This window comes from Grammomys surdaster, unplaced genomic scaffold, assembly GCF_004785775.1.
Source record: "Grammomys surdaster isolate TR1022 unplaced genomic scaffold, NIH_TR_1.0 514, whole genome shotgun sequence".
Classification (NCBI taxonomy): Eukaryota; Metazoa; Chordata; class Mammalia; order Rodentia; family Muridae; genus Grammomys; species Grammomys surdaster.
The window spans coordinates 701,309-723,097 of NW_021604933.1; the positions used below are offsets into that span (position 1 = coordinate 701,309).

The 21,789-nt window shown below is 37.3% G+C and overlaps 1 protein-coding gene across 2 annotated transcripts in view; it reads left to right on the plus strand.

Annotated features, from left to right (window-relative positions):
- The window catches only part of Mkln1 (muskelin 1), a 117,343-nt gene that overhangs the window by 92,214 nt on the left and 3,340 nt on the right, over positions 1–21,789 (plus strand). For both annotated transcript variants that reach the window (XM_028781692.1, XM_028781693.1), the window contains exons 13-17: positions 2,838–2,985; positions 3,965–4,079; positions 6,140–6,279; positions 11,960–12,062; positions 17,078–17,132. In XM_028781692.1, coding sequence (XP_028637525.1) covers positions 2,838–2,985; positions 3,965–4,079; positions 6,140–6,279; positions 11,960–12,062; positions 17,078–17,132 — 561 coding nt within the window. The remainder of the gene's footprint in view (positions 1–2,837; positions 2,986–3,964; positions 4,080–6,139; positions 6,280–11,959; positions 12,063–17,077; positions 17,133–21,789) is intronic.

Sequence of the window (21,789 nt, forward strand, 5' to 3'; positions counted from 1 at the left end):
CTTCCTCAGAAATGGAAAGGACTTCAAAAATACTAGTTTCTTTGTCCCCTTTCTAAGGCTTTCTTCTAAGTAAAAAATTCTGGCATCCCTTGCTTATCGTGTGGTCAAACCAAGGAAGGGGAAAAGAAAGAAATGATATTCAGACTATCATGATTTCTTACTTACCCTCTTACTTGTCCTGTTTCCCACAAAAAGTAGGAAAGGTGAAGAATTATCACAATTCTTTTAAACAAACCAAAAATAACAGACTGACAGATAATTGCTGTGTAATTCTCCTGTTTTCTCTAACAAATATGTATTCAGAATGTGTGCATGGTTAACTTGTGATCTCAGACAAGTATGTGTTGAGAATGTGTTCATGGTTAAATTGTGGTATCTGACAAGCATATATTCAGTATGTGTGCAGGATTAATTTGTGGTCCCAGACAAGCATGCATTCAGACTATGTTCTGGATTAACTTGTGGTCTCATTTACTGATCTGCATGATTCGTTTCTCTCTGTGGGTCAGTTTGTAAAGACTGGTTAAATTTCTGGCATTTGGTCAAGCTTATTAAAAGCAGATGAATTGAAAAGCATTTAAAATAACATGTGTTTTAAATCTCCTAGGTTGCACACCCCAACCTCCAGTCCCCCTACCCCCTTCCTCAGCACCTCTGCCATCTACTAAAAACGATTAAAATGAGAAGATAGCCTTGTTTTCTTCTTGGGAATAATAATATACATGACCAGATTAATAGTTATGGCATGTTAGGGTGAAATGTTCTTTTGCTTTTTTGGTCTTTGGGTCTTTTGGAGTTGTGATAACGCTGTTTTTATTCAGTCCAGTTTTTAGTTTATTATTATAGAAGTGGTGCATGTAATAAATGAAGCAAGATTCAAATAATACAGGATGTTATAGTACAAAATATTATTATCAAAGTAGTAAACTAACACCGTCTGCTAGTTTCTTTATCGGAATTCAACCTAAGAAAAGTAAAAATGAGAGTATGGTGGTTTAAATATGCTTGGCCCAGGCAGTGACACTATTAGGAGGTGTGACCTTATTGGAGGAAGTGTGTCACTGTGGGGGTGGACTTTGATATCCTCCTAGCTGCCTGGAAGACAGTCTGCTCCTGGCTTCTTTTGGGTGAAGATGTAGAACTCTCAGTTTCTCCAGTGCCATGCCTGCCTGGACACTGCCATACTTCTCACCTTGATGATAATGGACTGAACCTCTGAACCTATAAACTAGTCCCAGTTAAATGTAGTCTTCATAAGAGTTCCCTTGGTCATGGTATCTGTTCACACCAGTGAAACCCTTAGACAGAGTGTTAAGTGGAGCCTAAGAACTCAGTCTAAGTAACCCAAAGGCTCTATCTCCAAACTACCTTGAATTATTAATTCTTAGCCCATCATTATAGAAGCACTTAAGTAGTAGCCCACTCATTGTCAGAATCCAAAGAGCAGCAATATGCAATGTAGGTGTCTTAGTTAATGTTCTGTTGCCCTGGCAAAACACCATGATCTAGGCAACTTATAACAGAAGGAGTTTAATTTGGGTCTCACATTTTCCAAGGATTAGACCCATGACTGCCATGGCAGGGAACATGGCAGCAGGTAGCTAAATATGGCACTGGAGCATTAGCTGAGAGCTTACAACCTCATCCACAAACAGGAAGCAATGGCAGAGAGACACTAGGAATGGCGTGTGCTTTTGAAACCTCAAAGTCCATCCCTCCACTACACCCCCAGCAAAGAGTTCCCCCAACTGGGAATAAAGTATTCAAACACAGGAGGCTGTGGGGCCATTCTCACTCACACCACCACAGCAGGAACTCCTGAGGTGCTCAGAATTGATGAGGGCAGAAGTGTACTGGCCTCTGAACTCACTAGTTCATTTCTTCTCTTTGAGCGACTGCCTTGTGTTTATCCCCAAAGGGTTTCAAAGTAGAGTCCTTGTATAGGGCTGTGGTCGTTGTTGCCTAGGCTTCACTCCCTTACTGTCCTTCCCCTTCTATTTTGCATAAACCCACTGATGTGGGTCCCAGTCCCAAGTTTAGCCTCTGAATCCTCACCTTTATACAATCAAAAAGAATATATTGCTCATTCCCTGGAAAACATTGCTTCCTCCTAGATCAACATGAGTAGACACTAGAGGACTCTAGTGTCTCAGAAAGAGATCAGTAAACTCACAGCATATGTGATCAAAACCTTAATCTTAAGTTCTGCCTTAGCTTCCTGAGTGCTAGGATTATAAGGGGATGTGTCACCTTGCCTGCATAAAATGATGCTGCAACAAGGTTTGTATTTGTATTTCTTAAGGACTAATGATGTTGAATAGTATTTACTGTGCCTGTTGGCCACTTGTGTACATTCTTGGAAATGCCTTACCTGTTATATAAGAATGAGCTATAGGCCTTTTAGATCTATGACCTGCACATCTTTGTTCCCATTCTATAGGTTCCCTTTCCATTTTTAAACTCATTTTCACTCTTGTTCTGGTACTCACTCTTGTGCACAAACTAACTTGTGTGCTCCCTCCCTCCCTCTCCCCCGTCTCCTCTTCTCCCATCTTCCCCTCCCCTCCCCCTTTCTGTGTATGTGTGTTGTGTATATGTTCTACTTTTGACCCTAAGAACAAGTAGTAAACAAAACAACCTCTGCCTTTATGTTGATTACATTCTAGATCAAGAGGAAGGCTGTAAACAGTGTCTATTGTTTTAGTCAGAAGACTGTGAGGTGTGTCAAAAGATAAATACAGTGGGCATATAGAGCAAATTAAAGATACATAATGAGTTAGTTCTAGTCTGCTGTTTACTGTGAATATTGTCATCTTAAGTATTCCTTTCACTTTTAGTTCCAATGACTGGATTCACACAGAGAGCAACTATTGATCCAGAACTTAATGAAATACATGTCTTATCCGGACTTAGTAAAGACAAAGAAAAGAGGGAAGAGAATGTCAGAAATTCATTCTGGATTTACGACATTGTGAGGAATAGTTGGTAAGTACTCATCTGTGCTGCATCCCACTCATACATAATGAATTTGGTTTACTTAAAAATGACAGGACTGGGAGGCTTCTGTTAATTTGTGATATTGAAAGACTGCTAAATTTTTGTTACGTATTTTGAAACAGACTTATTATATAGCCCTAGCTGGTTTTAGACTCACAATTTTCTTGCTTCTACCTGGGATTATAGGTGTGAGCTATCCCACCTGGCCTAAAATATTGGTACTTTAAAGAAATGAGTATTGTAAATAAAAATCAGTACTTGTATATGCAGTGGTGTTAAAGGAGTGGGATTTTACTCTGTTCACTTCCTTTTCTGGAGATTTAAAGAGTTGTACACTGGTCTAGGTTCGGCCACCAAGTAGCTAGTTAAAATTCAAACTCGTGTTCTGTAAACATCTCCATGTCCTAAAGCTGGTGAAGATCCGATAAGTTTGACTTAGCATTTCTAAGCCAAGCCTTGTCCCAGAGAGAGAATCTGGCTGAGCAGACACTACATGTTTTGCTGGGGAAACACAGTTTTAGAAGATCCAGCTCTTGTCTTGTATTCAGTGACAGAACAGAAACACTTCCAAGAACAGCTCTATTTTCTGTGGCAGTATGGTTGGTAACTGAAAGCTGTTGTTTTCTGAGAAAGACGTTTTTGTTTGCAGTCAGAACAAGAGTGCTAGAGTCTTCTACTGTGAGTACACAGTAAAACACCACATCAGTCTGTTTGTGTGAACAGTTTCTGTTTCCCAGTACAAGATAGGTAGTTCTGAAGTGAGCTATTTTGAAAGATCAGAATTGTTCTAAAAAGTGTGTATTCTTTCATGAGAGTTACTGCCTTTGCAATTTGATATGCACAAGTATATATTTGTTTCTGCTGATAATTTGGGCATTGGCAGTTAACTTACTGGCTATAGTTGTATAAACAATATGGCTGCTGGTGATCCTCTCAAGTACAGCATCTTAAAAGCAATGTCTTCCAGGTCTTGTGTCTATAAGAATGATCAAGCTGCAAAAGATAATCTGAGTAAAAGTCTTCAGGAAGAAGAACCATGTCCAAGGTTTGCCCACCAGCTCGTTTATGATGAGTTACACAAGGTATGCTGACCACTTTGATCTGTACATTTTCAGTGAAATGCAGTCTGAAAGTATCTCTGAATAGGTCTTATTTCTGATTACTTTTAAGTATATTTGAAGGAAAAGTTTTAATACAGAGGCAGGCATTTAATAGAATATATAGCAGGCATTTAATACTATTTTTTAACAGCCCTTTCAACACAATAGGAATTGAATTTAGAGGCTCACACATGGTAAGCAAGCATGGTACCTATATATCTGTCTCCTGCTCTGTTTTTATTTTTTATTTTGATACTGGGTAAGTTGCCCAGGATGCCTTGAACTCTCTGTAGCCCAAGCAGCTTAGAATCCTCTTGCCTCAGCTTCCCAAATAGCTAGGATTACAGGATTAAACTAGGATTAAACTGCTAGCCCCAGTTTTTCCTAAAATTCTTGAAGAGAATAGACCTTTTGTATGGTTCATAATTCTTGGCACTTGTTATGTTATTTGTATTTTTCTACCAAACTCTGGAGCAGGGTCTCACTAAGTAGCCTAGGCTGGTCTCAGACTCAAGCTTCTTTTTCCTTAGCCTCTCAAATATTGAGATTATAGGTTCACACCATAACATTTTCCCTATTTTGAAATCATAACTGGCTTCTTTATCGTTCTACAGAACAGATAAATAACCTGTGTCATTGTATATATGTTGTGAATATCTGTCTTAGTTTGGATTTTATTGCTCTAAACAGACACCATGACTAAGGCAAATCTTCTAAGGACAACATTTAATTGGTGCTGGGTTACAGAGGTTCAGAGATTTTTAGTCCATTATCATCAAGGTAGGAACATGACAGCATCCAGACAGGCCTGGTGCAGAAGGAGCTTAGAGTTCTACATCTTCATCTGAAGGCTGCTAGTGGAAGACTGACTTCCAGGCAGCTAGGATGAGGGTCTTCAAGGCTACACCTACTCCTATAAAGCCATACCTCCTAATAGTGCTACTCCCTGGGCCAAGCAAATTTAAACCATTACAATATCCAAGTATAAAACATAGTTTTTGCATTTTGAAAAGGAGCAGGCATTAGCTTTTCCAATTATATAACAAATCATTTCATCTATATATTTTTGATATAAGTGACCTCTGTCTACCGGCATTGTAAAAATAGTTTTTGTATCATTAAGTGTTCGGAGGTTTCTATAACTATTTTCACTTAAACTTGATGTAATTTAGTGACTGGACTTGGATTATCTTGAAATTTACTTTTGCATTTCAACTATAGGTGAATGTTTAATATCCATACTGTGTAACTTGAAACCAGATAAACAATAGCATGAAAAGGAATACAAGCTCTTTCTCCTAGACCTTTCCAACTTGAGAGGTTAATGAAGAATCTTCATTTAATGGGCTAGAAATATTTATTTTGTAATATCTCACATGTGCTAAGCTAAGACATATAGATGTTTTCACATTTTCAGGGAAATGTTTTAATGTTTAATGTAAGTTTATAATAACATTAAAACTAATGTGAAATACTACTGAGATTCTTTTACATTTCTTGCTTAGTACTAATCGAACAATGAAATAATATTCTGAAAGTTTTAAGTGTCTTTTACTAGTTGACATTTAGGTTAAAACAAAGTAAGATATTAAAGTTTTTTTATTCTCTTGACCTTCAGTGATTCTACTAAATACTGTGTCAGAATTATTTTAAATATACTATTTTCTGGTTTAATCAACACTTAATTAACTGGACAAGCCTTTTCTTTGTCATTCTCTAAAAACAATATTGGATTAGCTTATTTCTACATTGGTCTTTGTTATATCTTCCATTATAATTGTAATTATGATAGTATGGTTTTAATGCAAAAGTAGGTTAGGAAAATGCTGTAGGAAAATGAAAATGGAAAAAAAATCATGGGAAACCTTTGGTAAGGATGTATTAATTTAAAAGATTGTCAAATGAGTAAGGCAAAGAGAGTTAACTATTATGTACTCCTTGTAAAAGAAATTTCGTTACGACCTTTGTAGTCTTTTGAGTGTGTCTGTGTTCTTTAAAATCTGGTTTGTTGTCTGTGCATGGCTTTTGTTTTTGTTTTATAGGTTCATTATTTATTTGGTGGAAATCCAGGAAAATCTTGCTCTCCAAAGATGAGACTAGATGACTTCTGGTCACTGAAGTTGTGCAGACCTTCAAAAGATTACTTACTGAGGCATTGCAAGTACCTCATAAGAAAACACAGGTATAAATATAGTTTACTAAGCTGGGTGTGGTAGCTCACACCATTAATACTAGCACTTAGGAGGCAGAGGCAGACGGAGCTCTGTGAGTTCAAGGCCTACATGATCTACATAGTAAGTTCCAGGATAGCCAAAGCTACATAGTGAGACCCTGTCTGAAAGGAATTTTGTTAAAACTAAAAGTCTTTAATTAGCATTGTTGGCTACTCTTGTTATGACCTAGCAATGGGATACAGGTCTCTTGTGATTGTCAGGTAGTCAAGTGCTGTTAAGGTACTGGGTTTATAAATGTCTGTTCTTCCTTTTTGCTTTCTTCTTTCAAAGGAAGATACAAAGTAAGGATATATACAGATGCTAATGTTTTAAAAAGCAAGTAAAATTTTGTAAGAAATTACAATTAATTAATTCTTAATAGAAAAAATACCATCAATTGTGAAATAATTAAAAAATTGTGTGACTGGTTAGACATGATTTATTCGAATGTAGCAAGTCACTAAAAGAAATGTACTTGTTTGAGTTACGGGCACTCTTAAGTGTTAATAAAAGCTTGTAGTTTAGAAGAAGGTCATCATTTATTACTATATGTTAGTATCTGATTCTTAGTCTCATGATTAGATAATGGAGTGAAAACTGCCTTTGTCATTATTTTGTCAAAGTAGAAAACTGAGGGAATTTTTAAATGGCTCATGAGGTCACTCAGCTGAACTGGTAAAGCGAGGGTTTGATCCTGACCATTCTGGCTACAGAGAGCTCAGTGTAACCACTATGCATGTGGTATGTATGAGAATATACATGTATACATATGTATGCATATGCGTGCATTTTTATGTTTATCATGTGTATTTTTATATTAGATTTTATATATATGTATAAAGCAAACCTTTGCTTTTTTTTTTTAAGCCATATGCTTAATTATCTTTCTCAGCTTTCACAAGTTGTGTTTTAGAGAAATTAATGCAGAAGCTACTGTGAGGCATCTTTGTAAATTAACAAGTTTGTTTTCTATAGAATCTAAACAGAGGAGGTATGGCTTTCACAGGCAGTCTGGCAAGGAATGGACTATTATAAGGTTTAACCGTTGAGGCACTTTGAGCTAGCTGGAACAAGTGGTAGGTGGAAAGTTAAAGTTAGACTTCTGATGCAGCCCAGAGAAATGATTCAAGCCTTTAATCTCAGCACTTAGCAAGCAAAGTCAGGAGGAGCTATTCAAGGCCAGCCTGGTCTACATAGCAAAAAGCATAAGTAAAATTTTTTAAGATTTATTTATTTATTTTATATGAGTACACTGTCACTCTCTTCAGACACACCAGAAGAGGACATTGGATCTCATTACAGACAGTTGTGAGCCACTGTGTGGTTTCTGGAAATTGAACTCAGAACCTCTGAAAGAGTAGTCAGTGCTTTTAACTATTGAGCCATCCCTCCATCCCATAAGTAAACTTTCAAAAGACAAAAATAAATATATATTCAAGGTCCTTTTTTCAATATTAGACATTAGCTATTGGAACAAATGCCAAAAGTAACCATAAGAAAGGCCTGAGGTAACATGTTCTATATTTTTATGCCAGTACTATTACTCTAAGTAAAGAAACTGGATAAGTGGTCTTTAAACACTAAATTCTGTTTCAAGAGCTTTTGTGTGTTAAGTTCTAAGATGAGTTAGCCATTCAGCTAGACTGACTCCAGAGATTCTCCCCGTCTCGCCTCCCAGCAAGAGTGCACTACCTCTCCAGGCTTTTGACGTGTTCTGGAGATCTGAACTCAGGACCTCATGCTTACTCAACAAACACTTACCCACTGAGCTAATTCTCCTGCCTTTCCTTTAGATTTTAATGAATAGTATATTGCCTGCAAATAGTATTTGATATTTGATTATAACCTTTACATTTTTATTACATATAGACTTTATTTAACTGAAAATAGGCGTCTCTTGAGTCAGTGAGTGAATGAAATACTGTAAGCAGTGTTAATATACTAACAAGTGCCAATTATATAATGGTGTATGCTATTCTATTTTATATATAATTGACTAGTCTCCTTTTATTAGAATCTTTGGATTACATCAGCTTACTAGACATCTTAGGTAATGCTGTAATATTATTATAAATTATATTCCAAAAGTGATATAAGTGATTTCTTATCAAAGTATTCTCCAGTAAGTTACTTTTTATTTCTTCTAAAAATGCATACATAGATCATTCATTTTCCCACAATCATACCAGCTTAAATTTTTTTTTTGTTATCGTTTATTTTCTGTCTTTAAAGATATTCTGGGTCAGGGATATAGCTCAGTGGTAGACTACTTTTCCTAGCCCTAGCTTTGGTTCTTAACATTGCAAAATAGCAACTATAACACTCCATTACTCCCCACCCCTGAGACAGGGTTTTTCTGTGTGGCCCTGACTGGCTTGGAACTCACTCTGTACACCAGCCTGACCTTGAACTCACAGCGATCTGCCTGCCTCTGCTGCCCAAGTGCTGGGATAGAAGGCATGCACAACCACTACCCAGCAAATATAACACTTTTGATGGGCAGGTAGGATCATAGTTTATTAAAAGAAATGTGTAGTCAAGTCATAAAGAGAATGAAAATGGATTAGAAATGGATTAGTTTATTTCTTACTTTGCATCCCAGTTGTAGCCCCCCTTCCTCTCCTCCCAGTACCACCCTCACACCCACCAACTTTTTTTAATGACATACTGTTTCTTTTTTTCTCTTTTAAATGATTTATTTATTATTATTTCATGTGCATTGGTGTTTTGCCTCCGTGTTTGTCTATATGAGGGTGTTGTGAGCTGCCATGTGGGTGCTGTGAATTGAACTCAGATCCTCTGGAAGAGCAGTCAGTGCTTTTAACTGCTGAGCCATCTCTCCAGTCCCGGATCCTCTAAATTTTTAAATGTGTGGTAGAAGACTACCAGACCTTAAGAGTATCAGATCAATTCATAAAGTAACTGAAATTGAAAGACATCAAGTTTATGACCAGAAGTTTATTTCTGTGAGGAAAGAACTGCTGCCTCGTCTCAGAACTTAAACTACTAAAGCATTGAGACAGAATTAGAGTGTATAAAGGCCCACCATTCATGCACTCTTAGAGTAATAGTGGATATAGTAATACAGTAACACAGCACATGCCATCTCAGCCTCTCTGATGGCTGCTTTCAGCATTTGCTCCAGTAGCTAGTGTCTACTGTTAAAAAAGGACCTTGAATATATACTTACTTTGTCTTCTTAAAATTTCCTTCCTTCCTACCTGCCTGCCTATCTTCTCTATTATCTATCATCTGTCTGTCTGTCTGTCTGTCTGTCTGTCTGTGCTGGTTATTGATCCCAGACCCTGTGCATGCCAGACAAGCATTCTACCACTGAGCTACATCCTGAAATAATATGCATTATCTTTCATTTATTCTTTTATACTAAATTGCCTATCTTGACTAATCTGGAGACTACCTTCTCACTTGTGGAATGGTTAAATCAGTTAGCCACATAGATTCTTTAGACGCATTAATAAAAGTATTCATTTATTTCAAAAATACTTATTGAGCACCTGTGTGTGGCAGACATGGGCTTGGTCTCAGAATTTATCAGTGAAGAAAAAAATATCCTGCCCTCAAATTTCCTCTCTTAAAAATGGAGCCTAACAGTAAGTATATGCTAGGTAGTAGGAATAGGATAAAAACAAAATATATCAAAAAGATGCCTTTTCTACTTGTAAAGGAGCTAAGGGTGTTACTATGTTCAGTAAAAATACATGATTTTTTTTTTAAAGTTCCACCCAAAGACTTAAGAAAATAACCACTTAAGGTGGAAATAGCTATTTGAGGTAGAAATGTTTTAGCCAGACGATTCAGGGCTCTGGTGTTAAAGGTGTGTTTGTGCTTTAAATTATGTGAGGAGCGCTGTGTGTAGAAGTGGAATGAGTGAAGTGAAAGTAAGAGACCAGAGGGACCGATGGGGACAGATTGTGAAAGGCTCCAGCTCTGACCATGAGGAAACAGGATTAGAAGCTGTCAAAAGTGAGTGACACATTCAGACTTACCAAACAGAGTAAAAGGTCATGGAGAATTCTTCAGAAACAGTAGGTTTCTGCATTGGGAAAGTTAAGTCCAATTTGGGAAGCTTTTATGTGCTTTGGAAGTCCTCTGTGAGCATTTCAAGAAGTACCTGGACCTGACAGTACACTATTCAGCCATCAGCAGAGAGTTTGTAGACTAGGAAGAACCAAAATGATGTTTGGTGTTACCTGGAGGCACACACACTACAGGGCAGATTGAAATTCGCAGTAAAGTTCTGGGTGAACATCAAAGGTTCTACAGATAGAATTTTTGTAGGTTTTTGTATGGATATGAGACAGAGGTATCAAGGTGCATTCAGCTGGATAATAGAAGGCCCACTTTAAACATGTAGACCTTCTGCTAAACTTTGCTAAATTTAAGAGTTCGTGATATTACATATAGAAGCTTGTTTCTATAAAGTGGCTAACACATTTTGATAGAAATAACTTACTAATTAGACAGTCTTTGATTATATAGACACCTACCCAGTACTACTAGGATGACTTTTTGTTTTTCTTAAGGAAAGTTGTTTGTTCTGTTTAGATAAAGTATGGATTTTGAGGAAATGAAGAATCTTGTGAACCAATTGGCCTTTCATATAATATTCAGCTTCTAGATTTGATTATGACTTGTGTGTAGAAAGGAGCAAGACTTCTAATAATATTAAAGTCATGTTTAGCAATAGAGAAGAATGGTTGACTAAATGCAGTTCTAGACTACAGAAACCAATTTCGGAAACACTCTTTGGTGGTTAAGAGGAGCCTAGAGTGGAAACAACAGAGCCCACAAACAAGAGGGAAAATGGAACTTTCAGGAAACTGAGTTCTTTACTGAACTTAAGCTGGAAAGTAAAATTTGGGTTTATTTCACGTTTCAGGGGGTTGGGGTATGCATAAGCTACCTCAGTTAAAACAGTTATTTTAGGAGTAGCCCAGGCAGAAAGGCTCCTTCTTTGCTTTTAGTGAGGCCAGATGAAGAGTTGTATGTGATGCTGGAACAGCTCCAGTGACTTTATTGTTTGCCTCATTGTCTCCTACTGTTCAGCTGACTGCTTCTGATTTTGCTTTCTCTAGGGCCTCAGAGCCTAGGTACAGAGCCTAGTCTGTGAGTTTAAGAAAGCAATTTTAGTCTATAACCACTTGGTTTTGATGTGACAAATAGGAGTCTTTGAAAGTTATTATGTGAGTGTGTATGCCCACTTACCTGTGCGTGCACAATACAGTATATGTGTGGAGGTCAGAGGACAACTGAGGGAAGTCAGTTCCGAGGATTGAACTCTCTCCTCAGTAATCAAGGTGGTGAAGACTCTATATACTGAGGCATTTTGCCAGACTTCACACGTTCGATAGGGAAAGCCTGTTCCATAGGGAAAGGTAGGAAGCACTGTCACACACTTCCTAGCAGCACAGTGTGTCTGGGCCACAGAGCATTTCTATTGCCTCTCTACAGAGCTGACATCTGTACTGTCTGCATGGGAGAATTCTTACTCTGAATGCTGAAACACAGTTTTTTTTTTTTTTAGATATCCAGAAGAGTTCATCTCTAAGCAGTATACCTTTCTTCAAGCCTTAAAAGCATTTTTCTTATAACTCAAAGTAATTGTTTCCCTTCTTTTATATTTTCTAGGTTTGAAGAAAAGGCCCAAATGGATCCCCTTAGTGCTCTGAAGTATTTACAGAATGATCTTTATATAACTGTGGATCATTCGGACCCGGAAGAAACAAAAGAGGTAAAGAAAGAAGAGTAAAAGTCAGAATATTCTTTTAAATGTTTTCCTACTATAAGTGCTTAAAGGAAAATGAAGGAACTAAGGTGCAGTGCTCGTAAGGCTGCTCAGTGCTCAACTGGGTGAAATAAAAGTGAACAGCTGTAGTGTTAAACGCCTGTACTCCAGCATTAGGAAGATTGGGGCAGGAGGATCGATCTGCTAATTACAGGCTAGCCGAACTAACAAGGTGTCTCTTAACACCATCCATTTGAGGAGAAAGAAGGAAATTGAACAAGCACATTTGATTAATTCCAAAATAATTTTTAGGTATAAAATTTCAAATTAGATGTTAGATCTGTGTTTATGAAGGAAATCTTTTAAAGTCTAGTTTTTTATAGATCATCAAGTATTATATATAATAGTGAAATACACACTTTTCTGTTGATGTTCAAGACCTTTCAAGAAAGAGGAATTAAACTTCCCTTGTCTCTATGGAGAAGGTAGAGAGAAAAAGAGGTTGGCCGGTTTGGAATACTTGCAGTGTCAATATTTGTAAGAAGGTTCTAGCAGTATAACTTGACTATAACCCAGTAACTTCATTCACCTAATTCCTAAGCTTGAGAAATGACTCTCAGGATTTTGTTCTATGAGGCAGAAACAAATCTTTTTCAAGATTTCTATCTTACAGATATTTGCCTATCTGCTATGTGAGCAAGTCTTCAGTAGATCTTATAGTTTCTCTTTGTAGCAGCCTCAGATAGCCCTGTCCCTTTGCCTGCTGTTTTTATTCATTTCAGCAGTATCTGAACTGCAGCCGTTCTGCCCTTCAACCACAGCAGCTGGAATGAATGGGTTGCAGCTCTGGCCCTTAACCTGTTCTTTGCTCAGTGCTGCCTTACTTTGGCTTGTAACTGCAATATCAAGCACTTTCTTTTCTTCAGTATGGATTTTGATTTAATGTCAGATTCTTCCAGACAGCAGTATCATTGTGTTTTTAAGGCAATAAAACCTGTATATCTTCCTCACCAAAACACGGAGATATTCTCTCCTAGCCTGCTGTGAAAATAAGTTCTGACTTTCTCACTCAGATTGGTTATAGCTCTTCACAAGATTTAGAATTAACAAACTACAATTTAGAACCCTCAGTTGGTGACAGTACATTGCTTTTCTTTAAGTGTTTGCCTCTCTTTGAGTATGATATTTTGAAATGTGAGAAATTACTGTAGTTTTGCTGAGAAAGAGTACATTTGGCTTAATCTGCTATGATTTATTATACCATGTAGTTATGAGAATACATCAGTGAACATTTTTGTTACATCATACATTTGAGAGTTCTAAATAGATTTCCTTATATTTTCTCCACGTTTTATACCAAGTGACCATAACTGGACACCTGTATTTCCCCCTATTTTTAAAAACCAGACCAAAACAAAATATTTCAGAGTAAATAATTTCAGCTATGGGAGCTGTAAATAGGTCAAATAAAACATTTTGTTCTTAGAACTGATGGGAAAAAAATCAGAACACAGGGCTATTACAAATTCAAATGTAGGCATTTTATTTTAAAGTATTAGTAGTCAGCTGTAATATTTTGTGTGATATAGGTTACCATTGCATTGTCTAAAAGCTTAAGCAAGAGTTGTTTAGCCCTAGAAGTTAATAAGATGGTGTGTGCTTATAAACATAAGAATTGTCTCTAAACTTCACACTGTACCCTCAAACTTTATTTTTTTTGCATGTATAACAAAACACAAGAAACACTTGATATTGGCAATCGTGGGTCTGTGAGACTACATGTAAGTTCAAAATGGAGAATCAGGTTTAACTTTTTAAACTACTTTATAATCTAAAAATCTGAGTTATTTTCCCCTGTGTGTATGTTTTATGTTTTACACATTTTCTCACTTTTAACTTCTCATCAATGAAAAGTATTTTATGTTTTGAGTAGATGTGGCTATTATCATAATCATTACTGTATTATACCTAGGATTAGGACAGTAACTATTGCCTACCATTGTAAGTCAAAGCATGGTTCTTGGTTTCCTTCAGTCTCTAGAGTATTGGGTCTGAATTGGTGATGAACTTGCAGTAAACTTTATAGAAATTGTACTCATGCCATGCTTTTGTAAATCTCAGAATCCTGTTTTTTGGGTTTTTTTTATATACTAATAAAATGGAGTAGTTACAAAACAACCACCAAAACAAGAAACAAACAATAACAAAATCATGAAAAAGAAACAGTGAGAGAGGACATATATAGTATAATTATATGTGTATGAAAATGTAATGATGAAACTTATATATAATTAACATGATAATAAAAATGATGTATTTTTTTCTAGAAAAGGCTTAAGAAAAAAATGCCAAAATCAAGCCTGCCAGTTTCAAAAGGACATTATAATAAAGAAGTAGGAAAAAACAAATTTTCAACTTGTATACCACATTTTATACTAATTACACAATTCTTCTCTTATGTTTCCAAAATATTACTTTCATTCATTTAATAGCTGTGTATTGATTCCTTACACAATGCCAGGCATTCTTGGCATAGGAAATATATTTGTAAATAGAACAAGATCCTGGTCCTGAAGGTGCTATCATCCTATTGAGGGAGATACAAACATATTAAGTAAGCAAGTTACATGTTTTATTATAATTTCATTGGAGGTATGGAAGGATAAGGTTATAAGAAGAGTGAAGGAGCGGTGTGGAGCTCATACCTGCGATTTCAGCACTTGAGAGGTGAAGGCAGGAGGATATGACAGTCTAGGTCATTCTCAGCAGCACTGTGTGTTCAAGCCCAGCCTGGGCTACATAAGACCCTGTATAAGGTCTGTGATGCAATTTGGTATTGGCTAAAAGAAAAGTTAGTTGAAAGCCTGTGGCAAGGGGTCATAAATTATAAGGGTAAGAACTGGGGTAGTTGAAGTCGAAAACAGGCTCATCATACTCGGCTTCAGTAGAAATTAGATCTGTACAAAGACTTGAAAGATGTAAGGGAGTTCTCTGAGGACAATTCCTGACAGCGGGAACAGAGATCCATGGGAGTACTGGAGGATGTGGGCATGGTTAGGAGAATGGCAAGGAGCTCATGCCAACTGACGTGGAGAAGTGAGGACGAGAGCCATGTGCTGCGAGGCTGGCTGTGCTATGGGGTGTACATGGTGTTAGGAGAGCAGACTCGGAATGGCTTCATAAGCCTGCTTAGAACGTTTCAGCTTTTACGTTGACTAAGGAGTCAATTCCATATAAGATCCACAGGAATGATAAGACCTCTGTACGTTGATTAGACCACTCTGACTACTGTATTGAGGAAAGACCAAAACGGAGCAAGGATAGAGCCAAGAAGACCCATGAGAGAGCTGGCAGAAATCCAAACAAATATGTTGTTCAGAATACAGGAGCAGCAGGAGAGTAGTAAGAAGTAAAACTAGATCAGAGACGTAAAGGTAGAACAGACATATGAAGACTTAAATGTAATTTAAAAGAAGTGAGTTGAAAGTTTTAACCTGGAAAAATAGAATTATCAGCAGCTGAACAAAGACAGCTGTGGTGCAGCTTGTTGTCATGAGGTAGCAGGGTTCCTGACTGAAATACGAGCCTAATTTGCATAATGGCCAATTTGAAATACTCAGGGACAACCATCTTGAGGTGTTTAGGTAGCAGTGAGACATTTGAGAAACTTGAGAATAAGGTCTGTGATACAACTTGGTGTTGGCTAAAATTATAGTAGTATATATCAGTTAAATTTACTTTGTCAATTTGTTAAAAGAACAGATTTCTCTGGAACTTCACCATAAGGAATCAGTGAAGTTTACTTTTCATTTTAAAGGAGTTAGAAAAGTAAAAGAAAAACTCAAGATAAAATAGAACATTAGTGAAATTGAAATCATGCTATAAAAAATAAAGTATAAATGTAATGGTGGTTCTTTGAAAAACTAAAATGGATAACCTCTTATTAAGATTGAAGAAGAAAACATAAAGTGTCAACATTACATGAAAAAGTAAAGTCACTAAAACCCCAGCAGTATGAAAAAAGTAGCAAAAAGGTACATAAAAAATGTTGTCAGCACACTGAGGAACTGGGCAGATTCCTTGAAACATATAATTTACCAAAACTTAAATTAGAAGAAATGAGGTCTTAAAGAATTCTACAATTGTTACATAGTTGATGAAAACTGTTTTGGCACAATACTTCAGCCTCAGTGTCCCTATAAGTAATTTATTAATCATTTAAGAAACAAAATTATAATTCTACATAAAATCTCAGAAATTAGATGAAGATAATTCCTAAATCTTTGGGTAAATCCAGCAAAATTCTGCTGTGAGAACTAAGCAAAGATATTACAAGCAAAAATATATAGACTGGGACTGGGAAGGTTACTACCAGCAGATAGAAGAGCACTGGCTGCTCTTCCAGAGGACCTGGGTTCAATTTGAAGCACCCACATGGTGGCTCACAACCATCTGTAACTCCAGTTCCAGGGCATCCAGCATCCTCATCTGGCCTCCATGGACACCAGATAGACATGCAACCAAACATTCATTTGCATAAAATAGTAAAAAATAATTTTGAAAAGAAAGGTAAGTCTGAAATATTTGTCCCATTTTTGAACTTCTAAAAGACAATTGGCCATTACAAATATTAGTGTGTAAACATTATATGAAAATGTAAAGGCACCCAAGCTGATGGAGCCAGGAGGAGTATGAGTTCATGGCCAGTCTGGGCAACACAGTGAAAACTTTGTTTCAAAAAATAAAATATAAAGAGGAGAAAACAGCATGCTTTTAAATCTAAATGTGGTGAGGGTTTTTGTTTGGTTGGTTTTTTATTTTTGTTTTCCAATATTTGGTGGTTAGATCTGTACAATGCATGCATAAAAACAAAGGCTAATAATGAATAAAAAGTCTCAGAAGTTGTTTCTCTTAAGTGTGCTAGCTGGCTAATTTGCCTTGTATTTTTTTTTCTTGTTTCTTTTCTTTCTTTTTTTCTCCTTTTTTTCTTTCTTTCTTTTTTTTTTTTTTTTTTTTTACAGTTTCAACTCCTAGCCTCAGCTCTGTTCAAATCTGGCTCAGATTTCACAGCTCTAGGTAAGCATGCCAGCAGTTTATCTTTTTACACTAACATTTGGTTGGATTTTGGTCTCATGTATAGAATATTAGATGAGACATATATCCAAACAAGGACAGGCGGTGGGTGATTCCTCGCTGCTAAAGTGTACTACTCAGGCTCCACTCACCAGCTCCCGCCTGCAGTCTGCAGTTCATGTGCCACGTGATGCAGGCAAATGGCAACAGAAGCATGCTCAAAACAAAGTCATCTTTGGAGCACTGCTTTGAAATCGGTGCTTGATTGGGTGGGCTCATTTCTTCTTGTTCTTTGGGAAGTTGTGTTGTGTCAGGAATTGGTAAATGGGGTGGGGAGTGAAATGTTTGAAAGTTAAAAAAAAAAACAAAAAAACCTTTTTTTTTCTAATGAAAATTGTTACTTGTTGAAAAATTAATTCTCAAGTTCCCTTTAAATTTTCCCTTAAACTTCTGAGGAAATAGTCTCCATTAAGAAATACTCTTATTTAGTATCAATGAGTTACTTGGAAAAAATGTTGGTGCTAGGGATTCAATGATATTTTGAATGATTAAATAAAGTTCTAGAATCCCAGTAGCACAAGAAATGACCACAAGAATTTGAAAACTACATGATGTCAAGTAGCCTTTGCATAGATAGACTATCAGCATAATAAACAGCTTATAGAATCTTTGAAAATTTTCGCCAGCTATACTTCAGGCAACTAGAATATATAAAAAGCTGCAAAGTTTTAGTACACATACACAGAAGTCTAATAAGTTAATTAATTAATTATGCCAACCAATAACTGGGCTAATGAACATTTTTTCAAAAGAAGAAATGCAGATGGCCAGTAAATGTTTCTAAGTTTTCAATATAGTTAGCTACCCGAGAAGTAAGTGTAAGTAAATACCTGAGACTCCATTTCACTGCAGTCCTTACAACGGCTGTTCTCAAGGACACGAGACACCGAATTCTGGCAAAGGATATAGGGAAAGAGGACCCCGTTTTAGTGTTGGTGGGGATGTAGGCTGGTGCAGCAGTTACGGAAACCAATGTGGTGGTTTCTCAAAAACTAAAAATAAAAGTATGATATGATCCAGCTACATTATTCCTGGATGTGTACCCAAAGGACTCTGTATACTTACATATTACCCCAGAAATACTTACATATTGTTTTTCATTGCTGTCTGTTCACAGGGAAATGCAACCACCTTAAATGTCTGTCAGAGATGAATAGATAATGACAGTGTGTTGCATGCACACATGCAATCCTAATCATGCATAAAGAAAAATGAAACTTGCAGTAAAATAGGTAGAACCAGAAAATGTGTACTAAGTGAGGTAACTCAGACGGAGAGACAAGCACTCCATTTGTCGTACACAGATCCTAACTTGTAAATTTCATGTGTTTATTGATAGAGGAGATGCCAGACAACTAAACTAGAAAGGAGCAGTGAGAGGAGAAAAATAGAGGCCTCAAGAAGGGAGGTGGGGAATAAGAGAACACTTGGGATATAAGAATGAAGGGAGATTCTTGGTGCTCAAGGGCTCCGGCAGAGAAACAGGCAGGAAGATGCCCAGGAGGACTGAGTGGGCAGAGGATCAGATAAGCTAGGAATATATGAGAACACCAAGAAGAAAACTGTTACTTTGTATGCTAATTTAAAAGTTAAATTAACACAGAGAGAGAGAGCAGCTAAAGTAGACTATCAGAAAATTTAAGTTTGGTGATTCTATAGAAATTCCAGGAACTAGAGCTTTATGCCAGTGAGTTTCCAAGGGTGTTTTCATTAGGAGAACTCAGGACAGGTAGCTTCAGTCTTTACCACGTTTTACTTTTTTAGTTTCATACTGGCCTAGGACTAAAGATTGTTTTGCCTCAAAGACTAATCTGTGAAACATGAGAAATTGTAGCACTGAAGTTGGCATCGTGAAGTATAATTGTGCCTGAGTATACACTAATCCTGCTATGCTGTTAGTGTTTCCCAAGTGTTATACAGTAGTGTGCATATTGCTCTCTTATTTGGAATCAAATGACTCCTGGATAGTGTTAGTTTAGTTTTTAAAATGGTGGTTCTTTATTTTTTGTCTAAAAATAAATGATTTTCAGAAGAAAAAGGAACATCACTATGTGATTGTGGTGCTGTCCCCTGGGATGGGAAAGACTAGCAGTGTTCTTGGGGTTTTGCCCACCTTTGTAGCAAGTAGTTGAGACATCTCTAACAATTAAGGTAATGCTGGTCCTCACGTCTAACCTTAGTATAGTGTGAGAGCATTATGGCAAGATAGGAAACTGAAAGAAGAAAATGGAAAACTAGCAATCTCTAACCCCAGAGTATGTAGGGCTCCATAGCCTAAATTACCAAGCTCATTGCAGTGGGTGTGTCTTTAGGAAACAAAACATTGCAGCCCTGTCATGATGAAAAACTAGGAGAAACCAGCCATAAACATTGCTAGAAAGCTCATGCCCTTCATAATTTTATCCCTTGAAGCAGACATAGTGGTACCCAATTGTGAGTCTGCCATTCATTTGAAAGAGTTTGTGCCTTGATATGTACAGCTAGCACAGCCCAGGGCCAGTACTTTATTTATTGATGGCCAGCACTAAACTGTCTTTGGCTAATGTTTAGCCATTAAGACAAGAATTTCTTGACAGTGATTAAATATGTTAGGATTGTGTCAGCAAATATTTTTACCATTTAGCTTAATTCCTTTCTCCTGTCTTCTGCCCTGCTCCCTGCCAGAGAACATACTTTGTCCAGAACAGTTTGTTTTCCTTGGAGTATAAATAGCTTATTCCTAGTAGAGCCTCTCCTCTTTAGAGCAGTCTTTGTCTTCCCAAGCTTAGTGCAGGGTGGTAGATGTGAGAGAAATGGTGCTGAGGAGCCGAGGCTTGGCATCAGTACCGCCTTTCTCTGTAGTCGTGTTGTTTCAGGCTTTGTGTTGTAGCTGTGAGTGTCCTGGATTCTTGCCTGTAAATGTCACTTTTATTTCCTCAGATGAAGTGAGATGAGGACTGTAACCAAGCTGTGCAAACACATGGGTTGGGCTGAGCCTAGAGTGTTTCTTTCTCTGTTCTCTCTCTAAGCCTAGGCCTGGAAGCTTCTAGCCTCCATACAATCCCATCTTCCAAGCTGATTGATTCAGTCTGGCTTTTCTCAGCTTCTGACTGAATTGCTCTGCCTGGCCTCATACTAACTCTGGCAATGTGTTCTAATCTTCTGGCTCCTTCTCACTCTCTGGCTTATTCTGTCTTCACCTGTCTCTGTAAAACTGTTCCAGTAAAATGGCCACCACACACGCACACGCGCACACACACACGAACACACACACACCCCACCCTAGACACCATGCACCACAATACCTTTTTTCTCTCTCTCTGCTCTAAAGTAGCCTCTTCTTGTCTGTTCTCCTGAGAGTTGGGTGTATCCTATCTCTGACTCATTCTGTCAAATCTTTTTCTGATTCGTCACTTTGCCCCTCAGTTAGATGTCACTTTCAAACATGACTGCTTCCTTATACAAACTAACCTTACTTTCATTGTTAAGGATTAGAGGTGTGTACTAAGGGCATGTCTGTATTTCAGCCAGATTATACTGTAATCCGGAATGTCTCTGCATTCTTCCCAGATCATGTCTTTGGACGTGATCCCTTGGCAGAGCAGCCATGTTGCTGGATTAAAACTCCTCTACACCTGCACCTTTTGCATGTATTGAAAAGGAAAATACTGAATATGGATTAAGTGTAAGGTCCTGCTCTACCTGTGTCTTTACCCAACACTACTTTGTAAAGAGACATGTTGATATATTTGATTCTGATTATTCAAAGTAATTATGTTTTATAACCCATAGGGACAATAAGTTAGTGAAGGCAAGTCACTGCTCTTGTGAGAAATTCAGGGAATTAGGTTTCTGCAAGCCTCTCCAACAGACTTTTGCAACCTGTTCTGTCTGAAAGGCGTATCACGGCTTCCTACTCTTAGAAACACTAGACAGCACTGGCCTGCAGCTCAAGCACATTAAATGGTGGGATCACCATCAAACATCACAGAATTTGAAAAATATGCCTCCAAGCAGAACGTGAAGTGACACCTGTATATGCTTGAGACCTGAAACATGAAGGTAAACTTTAGCTAGAATGTGCTTCTGGAGCTCAGCTGGTCTGCTGTGCTGCACCTGCCTATGAGTATTCACAGAAGTGCACAAGCTTGATTGTGGAATTACAAATACATTCTAGTGATAAGATGACTTTGTAAATATGAAGTCTTTAAATAATGAAGATTTTCTACAAATATGCGTATATAAGCATATGGTTTTGAATATGCTGGTTTTGTTACATAGTGTACAAACATATGCTACAGCATATTTAATTGCATGGCTTTGAAATGTTTTTATGAAACTATACTAAATACGTTCTTGTCCTTTTGAAGGGATGGATACTAGGGCTCCTCCATAGTTGAACAGTTCGTCTAATGGTAGTATAAGTTTTGATTTTTTTATTGGTAAATAGTGATGAAGATACTTTTGAGGACTAAATGAGCATAACACATTGCCCTACACCCTCAGTAAATGCAGTATGAGTAAGTGGGTGGACTTTAAAGTCTCCTCAGCCACTGTCTGAGAGATCTCATGAAGCAACTCAATTTCTTAAGTGATTCTAAGAATGCAGTTTATATGTACA